The 10,243-nt window shown below is 43.9% G+C and overlaps 1 protein-coding gene across 2 annotated transcripts in view; it reads left to right on the forward strand.

Annotated features, from left to right (window-relative positions):
• Window positions 1–8,345, forward strand: part of gabrb2a (gamma-aminobutyric acid type A receptor subunit beta2a) — a 100,615-nt gene extending 92,270 nt beyond the window's left edge. Inside the window, exons 8-10 of one of the 2 annotated variants that reach the window (XM_042326058.1) lie at window positions 2,310–2,554; window positions 2,897–3,037; window positions 5,981–8,345. In XM_042326058.1, the coding sequence (XP_042181992.1) occupies window positions 2,310–2,554; window positions 2,897–3,037; window positions 5,981–6,367 (773 nt within the window). In that variant the 3' untranslated portion in view covers window positions 6,368–8,345. The remainder of the gene's footprint in view (window positions 1–2,309; window positions 2,555–2,896; window positions 3,038–5,980) is intronic. The other variant, XM_042326059.1, reaches the window with a different exon arrangement.
• Window positions 8,346–10,243: the final 1,898 nt, after the last annotated feature.

Below are 10,243 nucleotides of genomic sequence, written 5' to 3' on the forward strand. Positions count from 1 at the left end.
TAGACCTGAGACACACCTGACACACACCTGAGACACACCTGAGACACACCTGACACATACATGACACACACATGACATAGACCTGAGACACACCTGAGACACACCTGAGACACACCTGACACACACATGACACACACCTGACACTCACCTGACATAGACCTGAGACACACCTGAGACACCTGAGACACACCTGAGACACACCTGAGACACCTCTGACATAGACCTGAGACACACCTGACATAGACCTGAGACACACCTGACACACACCTGACACATACCTGAGACACACACTTGACACACACATGACACACACCTGACACACACCTGACACACACCTGACATACACATGACACACACCTGACACACACCTGACATACACATGACACACTCCTGACACACACCTGACACACACCTGACACACACCTGACATACACATGACACACACCTGACACACACCTGACACACACCTGACATACACACACACACCTGACATACACCTGACACACACCTGACATACACACACACACCTGACATACACATGACACACACCTGACATACACACACACACCTGACATACACATGACACACACCTGACACACACCTGACACACACCTGACACACACATGACACACACCTGACATACACCTGACACACACCTGACACACACCTGACACACACCTGACATACACATGACACACACCTGACACACACCTGACATACACATGACACACTCCTGACACACACCTGACACACATCTGAAACTCCTGACACACACATGACACACACCTGAGACACACCTCACACATGACACACACCTGACACAGCCCTGAGACACACCTGAAACACACCTGAGACACACCTGAAACACACCTGAGACACACCTGAAACACACCTGAGACACACCTGAGACACACCTGAGACACACCTGAGACACACCTGAGACAGCTGAGACACACCTGAGACACACCTGAGACACACCTGAGACACCTGAGACACACCTGAGACACACCTGAGACACCTCTGACATAGACCTGAGACACACCTGAGACACACCTGAGACACACCTGAGACACACCTGAGACACCTGAGACACACCTGAGACACACCTGAGACACCTCTGACATAGACCTGAGACACACCTGACATAGACCTGAGACACACCTGACACACACCTGAGACACACCTGAGACACACATGAGACACACCTGAGACACACCTGAGACACACCTGAGACACCTGAGACACACCTGAGACACACCTGAGACACCTCTGACATAGACCTGAGACACACCTGAGACACACCTGAGACACACCTGAGACACACCTGAGACACCTGAGACACACCTGAGACACACCTGAGACACCTCTGACATAGACCTGAGACACACCTGACATAGACCTGAGACACACCTGACACACACCTGAGACACACCTGAGACACACATGACACACACTTGACACACACATGACACACACATGACACACACCTGACATACACATGACACACTCCTGACACACACCTGACACACACCTGACACACACTTGACACACACATGACACACACATGACACACACCTGACATACACATGACACACTCCTGACACACACCTGACACACACATGACACACACCTGACATACACATGACACACTCCTGACACACACCTGACACACATCTGAAACTCCTGACACACACCTGACACACACCTGAGACACACCTCACACATGACACACACCTGACACAGCCCTGAGACACACCTGACACAGCCCTGAGACACACCTGAAACACACCTGACACACACCTGAGACACACCTGAAACACACCTGACACACACCTGAGACACAACTGAAACACACCTGACACACACCTGACACACACCTGAGACACACCTGAGACACACCTGAAACACACCTGAAGCACACCTGACACACACCTGACACACACCTGACACACACCTGAGACACACCTGAGACACACCTGACACACACCTGACACACACCTGACACACACATGACACACACCTGACACAGCCCTGAGACACACCTGACACAGCCCTGAGACACACCTGAAACACACCTGACACACACCTGAGACACACCTGAAACACACCTGACACACACCTGACACACACCTGACACACACCTGACACACACCTGACACACACCTGAGACACACCTGAGACACACCTGAAACACACCTGAAACACACCTGACACACACCTGACACACACCTGAAACACACCTGACACATAATATTTGATCCATTATTTTGGTGATTGCAGTGATAGTAAAGGTAAAATGTGATCTCCAGGTATCACCACGGTGTTGACCATGACCACCATCAACACCCATCTGAGAGAGACGCTCCCTAAGATCCCCTACGTCAAGGCCATCGACATGTACCTGATGGGCTGCTTCGTGTTCGTCTTCCTGGCCCTGCTGGAGTACGCCTTCGTCAACTACATCTTCTTCGGACGGGGGCCCCAGAGGCAGAAGAGGGCCGCCGAGAAACTAGCCGTCGTCAACAACGAGAAACTCCGACCCGACCCCAATAAGGTAGGTGTCTCCGGATAGGAAGGGAGTAGGGACAGATTGTTCTAGAGAGGTTGTGTTGATGGTGTAATGTGGTGTCGGATGCAGTTGGAGAACACAGGTTATTCTTTCTCTCAAGGTTTATGTGATGCTTCTGTGATCAACTGTTGACTTGATGTCCTTTACTAGGGTTCTCTCTGCACTAGGACTCAACTACACCTCCATGTCCCATTGGTGTAGCCATGTGTATCTGTCAACCACAGTTCAATGAAAATACATCTTTAATAGTTAGACCAGGATCTGACAACATCTGACAGCAAGCTGCGATTTCTCCATGGTAACAGTGCTGATTTTGTATGCTTGCAGTGGATGGTGGGAAATGTAGTTCAGAGAGATGATGCTCTGTATGCCAGAATGAAACAGAGGGAAATTGACGCGTATGACACGATGTGGGATCCCATCTTTGTGGACGATGCCGCATTAGGACTAGGCGAGCAAAGAAATAAGGTACTGGAAGGTTTTGAAAGTCAAAACTTTAACAAATGTCATCAATCTGAATCAACTCCCCCGATCAGAGGAAAATACTGTAGTATTTTTGTGCATTTCTTTAATTTGATTCTATAGATTTTTAAAGGCAACTTTAATCATCACTTCCCACCATTGTGTTTTTTTCCCTTCTCTTGATTTGCTCTTCATGCATTTTCCTGACAAACACGTCAACGTCATTGTTAAGTAAATTACAGCGTTTGGGACGCAGCCTACATCTCAGTCAAAATATTATACACCTTAAATTGATGGGAAACCTAAAAAATGAAGGGACAGGAAATGCTGGTTGTCATTGCAAGCTATTCCAAAGTTAATATTGGTGTGACAGAAAAATGTATATCTGAGGTCAATTGATAACACTCCTAAATAACAAGTGAAATGAGATGGTCAGTGACATATTATCGCTCAGCCTAACAGAGAAGAAAAAGAGAGACGTTTATTTTCTCCAACTGAGTGGCCTTGAAACAGAGTACAAACAACAGATCTCATTGAGAATTAGTTTTTTCAACTAACAAGTTTGAAAATATTTTTTTAGTTAGAGATGTTTTGTTTGCTTCAGAAGTCAGGCTATGGATGAAGAAACTTCTGATCCGATCCACTTCCTCAGTGTTCACAACGTCTCTCCTAACCTAAACCTACCTTTGACCCCTGAAATATCAACCTTAACCTCTCCTTCATCTTTGCAATATTTCCTTATTACTATTTCTCTCAACCTTTTATCCTCTCACATTTCTTCCTTTTGTTTACGTTGTTTGTTTACTTGGTTTGTCTTGTTCTGACTAGACAGAATGTTAACCACATGCTGGCTGAAATTATGACATGACAATGAAGATGATTTCTCCATGAGAAACTGTTGATTTGTATTTATATACATACATACAGTACCAGTCATAAGTTTGGACACACCTACTCATTCAAGAGTTTTTCTTAATTCTTTACTATTTTCTACATTGTAGAATAATAATGAAGACATCAAAACAATGAAATAACACACGGAATCATGTAGTAACCAACAATTCTTCAAAGTAGCCACCCTTTGACTTGATGACAGCTTTGCACAGCTTTGACATTCTCTCAACCAGCTTCACCTGGACCGCTTTTCCAACCATCTTGAAGGAGTTCCCACATATGCTGAGCACTTGTTGGCTGCTTTTCCTTCACTCTGCGGTCCAACTCATCCCAAACCATCTCAATTGCGTTGAGGTCAGGTGATTGTGGAGGACAGGTCATCTGATGCAGCACTCCATCACTCTTCTTCTTGGTCAAATAGCCCTTAAACAGCATAGAGGTTTGCTGGGTCATTGTCCTGTTGAAAAACAAATTGTAGTCCCACTAAGTGCAAACCAGATGTGATGGCGTATCGCTGCAGAATGCTGTGGTAGCCATGCTGGTAAGGTGTGTCTTGAATTCTACATAAATCACAGACAGTGTCACCAGCAAAGCACCCCGACACCATCACACCGCCTCCTCCATGCTTCACGGTGAGAATCACACATGCAGAGATCAGCCGTTCACCTACTCTGCATCTCACTAAGACACGGCGGTTGAAACCAAAAATCTCAAATTTGGACTCATCAGACCAAAGGACAGATTCCCACCGGTCTAATGTCCATTGCTCGTGTTTCATGGCCCAAGCAAGTCTCTTTTTCTTATTGGTGCCCTTTAGTGGTGGTTTCTTTGCAGCAATTTGACCATGACAGCCTGATTTACACAGTCTCCTCTGAACAGTTCAGGTTGAGATGTGTCGGTTACTTGAACTCTGTGAAGCATTTATTTGGGCTGAAATTTCTGAGGCTGATAACTAATGAACTTATCCTCTGCAGCCGAGGTAACTCTTCCTGTCCTGTGGCGGTCCTCATGAGAGACAGTTTCATCATAGCGTTTGAAGGTTTTTGTGACTGCACTTGAAGAAACTTTTCTGGATTGACTGACCATTAAAGTAATGATGGACTATCATTTCTCTTTGCTTATTTGAGCTGTTCTTGCCATAATGTGGACTTGGTATTTTTTCCACATAGGGCCATCTTCTGTATACCATCCCTACCTTGTCACAACAAAACAGATTGGCTGAAACGCATTAAGAAGGAAAGATATTCCACAAATTAACTTTTAACAAGGCACGTCTGTTAATTTAAATGCATTCCAGGTGACTACCTCATGAAGCTGGTTGAGAGAATGCAAAGAGTATGCAAAGCTGTCATCAAGGCAAAGGGTGGCTCATTTGAAGAATCTCAAATATAAATTATATTTGGATTTGTTTAACACTTTTTTGGTTACTACTTGATTCCATATGTGTTATTTCATAGTTTTATTATTCTACAATGTAGAGAATAGTAGAAATAAAGAAAAACTCTTGAATGAGTAGGTGTGTCCAAACTTTTGACAGGTACTGTGTGTGTGTATATATATATATATATATATAGATATATAGAGATATATATATATATTTATATATTTATTGTATCTTCATATACTTATGTATAATGACTAGCTATTGATTTATATAAATATAATCTATAATTAAATATGACATTTTATGGTAAATACACTATGCTCTACATTGCTACTGTAAATCAAATGTGGCCCATTAGTACAACCACAGAACAATACTGTACGTGATGAACCCGTCAATGAATAACTAAGAGAAAAACACATTCTTATTAAAACACACACACATAGTGCCTTTTAATTAACCATAAAGATAGACCTTTCAAGTATTTTAAGTGAACATAGATTATTTAAGAATAAGATGACCTATGAACCATGCCTCATTTTATCTATCCGTAAATATAGCCATCTTTTAAATATTTTAAGTAAGGATAGATTATGATGACGTATGAACCTTGCCTACATTCACTTCCTCTCACGGCCCCTCCTCTTCCTCCCCCCGTCCTCCTATCATAGATGACCACCTCCCTGACTGATGACAACATCCTGTTTGGTTCCCTGGAGATGAAGAACGAGATGGGGGGTGTTCCTCCTGAGCTGTCCAGGTCCCTGGGCCCTGGGGGTCTGGGTGACCCGCGCAACACCATGCTGGCCTACGACAGCTCCACGCTGCAGTACCGCAGGGCCGCCATGGCCCGACAGAACTACGGTGGCGGACCTCACAGCGCCCTGGAGCGCCACGCCACCCAGAAGAAGTCCCGCCTACGGAGACGGGCCTCGCAGCTCAAGGTCAACATCCCTGACCTGGCTGATGTGAACTCTATCGACAAGTGGTCCAGGATGATCTTCCCTACCGTGTTCTCCTTCTTTAACGTGATCTACTGGCTCTACTACGCTCACTAAGGAGAGAGAGAGAGGGATGTCATTGATGAGAGAGAGAGAGAGAGAGAGAGAGAGAGAGAGAGACAGAGAGGGAGAGAGAGAGAGACAGAGAGGGAGAGAGAGAGGGAGAGAGAGACAGAGAGAGACAGAGAGAGAGAGACAGAGAGAGAGAGACAGAGAGAGAGAGCACACCTATTATTTTGCTGATTCATTTTTAAAGAAATGTGAGAAAAATTGTTTTGGAAGGAAGGAGCTCTACACCCGAACACTTCTTCTACAGCATCTATCTGCCGTGACACTCTTATGATCTGGGAATAACCTCTAATGACTGACTGACACGTCAACAGAGGAGAGGAGAGATTTTAAAAAGACAAGACAGACAGACATGGTGCCTAATCCTGAAGAAATGTCAATATATCACTCTAATATTTGTCATTTGTAGCTTAACTCTCTGTGGATCAAATATTTATGCTTGTGTTTGCATATACTTTAAGGATTTGTTTAGTTTTAGTCTATGTATTTTGTTCATAGCCGAGCTATCTGCATCCAGGAAACCTTTTCTCAAGGGTTTTAAAGGGGTTCATTATTGATTAAACTATTTTCCTGTAGTTATTGTAACACAAAAACATTCTTTAAAAAGCATGCTTCTATTTCATTTCTGCTGCGTCTCCATCTTTATCGATGGAGCACAAAGCATTTGAGGTTTTAACTATTTAAGGTTTTTTCTTCTGTGTATCGAAGAGTGTCTGCAGAACCCTCTTCACCCCCCATACTGTAGCTTAGGCTGAGCTTGGGGTTCAATTGGGGACCAACAACAATGGGCTACTGTAAGTGATAGTACCGCAGATGGTCAATAGGGGGCACTCTTCTCTATGGACATTCCAATGGGTCTTCAGTGTTGCCGTTTCTGTCCTGCCAATTTGTGGGTTCGTGACCTTTATCCTTGAGATCATGACCCATCATCCATTCTGGCCATTGAAGTTCCCATGAAGGTTTCATATGTAAAAGGTATGGTACGACCATGGATCTTGAAGCTCTGACCTGCCAAGTGTTTTTGACCTGACTTTGTTGTACTGACAGAATCTAGTAGTCCATCACATCAAACTGCCCTGGTTTAAAAGAGAGAGACAGTACTGTGTAACCCTCGCCTCTGCATTGCCAGTGTGGGCGGCATCAAGGGGAGAGAGGTTTGCTTTATTTATTTATTACCCAGGGGGGTGCTTATTTACATTGCTGATGGACATCAAGAGAGCTAAGCCCATCTTTCATTGTAATGAAAGTTCCTGCATAAATCTAGTAATCCACAATCATATCAATAGAGTTTATTGGTTCTAGAACTTTGACACGTTCCATTGTGATTAGGTTTTATGTTTTGATGAATTGTAGATATAATGTTTTAAAAATCATGTTGTAAAGGACATGGTCCATTTTTATAAACTAAATATTCATGAAAAGCCAGATGTATAAATATTATGAATGAATTATATATTTAAATGGGTCTGTTGTTGTTTTTTGCAGTCTAACTAACAGGTAAAATGTACCGTGGCCAGATTATAAAAAGAAAAAATCTTAAATTCGTTGAAGGAAATAACATATATATAATTTTTCCTGACACTGTACTTTGTACTTGGAGTTTTTTCTTTGTTTATATTTCTTATTTTCCCCATTTCTTTCTACTTTTAAAAGCAGCAACTTGGCAGCGAGGAAACTGAAGCTCTACCACTACCATCTACCAGACTCTAATAAAACATCAGTCTTTTTATGCATGGCTCAAAACCATTTGTTTCTCTCCAGAAATGACTGTGACAGGACCCGAGGTGAATCAACCACGTTGCCATGACGCATCATCATCATATTTTCTACAAAGTTCCTGTAAATTCCAATTGTAATATTTCATAATAATGACTCATGTAAATAACTTGTGTATTGATTGTCAGCCATTATGAAGATGTACCTAAATTCAATTAAAACTCAATTCAGCCTATATATTAGTTCATTTACCGAATGCATGATAAGACTGGGAGAGACTGTATGTATATAGAGGCTTTGGGAGGGAACAGGCAAACAAGCAAATGAGGGCTGCAGATGTAATCCTCTCTCTCTCTTTCTCTCTCTTCTCTCTCTCTCTCTTCTCTCTCTCTCTCTCTCTCTTCTCTCTCTCTCTCTTCTCTCTCTCTCTCTCTCTCTCTCTCTCTCTCTCTCTCTCTCTCTCTCTCTCTCTCTCTCTCTTCTCTCTCTCTCTCTCTCTCTCTCTCTCTCTCTCTCTCTCTCTCTCTCTCTCTCTCTCTCTCTCTCTCTCTCTCTCTCTCTCTCTCTCTCTCTCTCTCTCTCTCTCTCTCTCTCTCTCTCTTCTCTCTCTCTCTCTCTCTCTCTCTCTCTCTCCTCTCTCTCTCTTCTCTCTCTCCTCTCTCTCTCTCTCTCTCTCTCTCTCTTTTCTCTCTCTCTCTCTCTCTCTCTCTTCTCTCTCTTCTCTCTCTCTTCTCTCTCTTCTCTCTCTCTTCTCTCTCTCTCTCTCTCTCTCTTTCTCTCTCTCTTCTCTCTTCTCTCTCTCTCTCTCTCTATAATGGGTTCAGAATAAAGCAGTGCATCCATCCAGCCAGGTAGTAGTGGGGTTGTTATGGTGTGGGGCTGGGACATGACTCAGTATGGAGCCTCATCCAGCTTTCCAGCCAGTCAACCATCCCCAGCCATCCAGCAGAGAGCCATCCAGACATTCGCTGGACTCACTGTTGCCCATTGTCCTTGGGTGCCCAACGGGCCAGACAGACGGACAGACAGGCAACCCTCCTTCCCCGTCCCAACCTCACTCACAACAAACCAAGAGTAGAGAATAGAGAGATCCATCTGACTCCACCGCACCCTCTCACACACTCACTGCATTCCTCCACACCCACCACCACTCGAACTGGATCAGTCCATTCCCTCTCCTCCCTACTTCTGATATGACAACTACTGTTGTGGAGCGGCTGCATTGAAATACTTAATGTTGAACAGTGCTGAATAGTTAATGTTTTAAAAAGTGACTGTGGTTATTATTATGACTAATGATCACCATGCCCCTTTACGCTGCTGGGACAAATAGGCCTATTACCAATAGGCCTAATACCAGGCCTATTCAGTCAATACCAGGCCTATTCAGTCAATACCAGGCCTATTCAGTGAATACCAGGCCTATTCAGTGAATACCAGGCCTATTCAGTCAATACCAGGTCTATTCAGTCAATACCAGGCCTATTCACTCAATACCAGGCCTATTCAGTCAATACCAGGTCTATTCAGTCAATACCAGGCCTATTCAGTGAATACCAGGCCTATTCAGTCAATACCAGGCCTATTCAGTCAATACCAGGTCTATTCAGTCAATACCAGGCCTATTCACTCAATACCAGGCCTATTCACTCAATACCAGGCCTATTCAGTCAATACCAGGTCTATTCAGTCAATCCCAGGCCTATTCAGTCAATTACAGGCCTATTCAGTCAATCCCAGGCCTATTCTGTCAATCCCAGGCCTATTCAGTCAATCCCAGGCCTATTCAGTCCATCCCAGGCCTATTCAGTCAATCCTAGGCCTATTCAGTCAATCCCAGGCCTATTCAGTCATCCTAGGCCTATTCAGTCAATCCCAGGCCTGTTCAGTCAATCCCAGGCCTATTCAGTCAAACCTAGGCCTATTCATTTAAGGAGAACTCCGACCCGAGTTAAGCGTAAAAGGAACGCAATTCCCTTTTTATGTACTTTTCTTTCTATGCGTTTTCTGACCTTGAAATTAAGCATGAGGTGCATCGACAGATACATCATATTCTGACCTTGACTTTATTCCACCAACTTTATGAGCGATGAAACAATGAATAAGGTCCAGAAACCGGTTGGCTCCAAGTGGAACAGCATCTACTTT

The sequence above is a fragment of the Oncorhynchus tshawytscha genome, linkage group LG08 (genome assembly GCF_018296145.1).
Source record: "Oncorhynchus tshawytscha isolate Ot180627B linkage group LG08, Otsh_v2.0, whole genome shotgun sequence".
Classification (NCBI taxonomy): domain Eukaryota; kingdom Metazoa; phylum Chordata; class Actinopteri; order Salmoniformes; family Salmonidae; genus Oncorhynchus; species Oncorhynchus tshawytscha.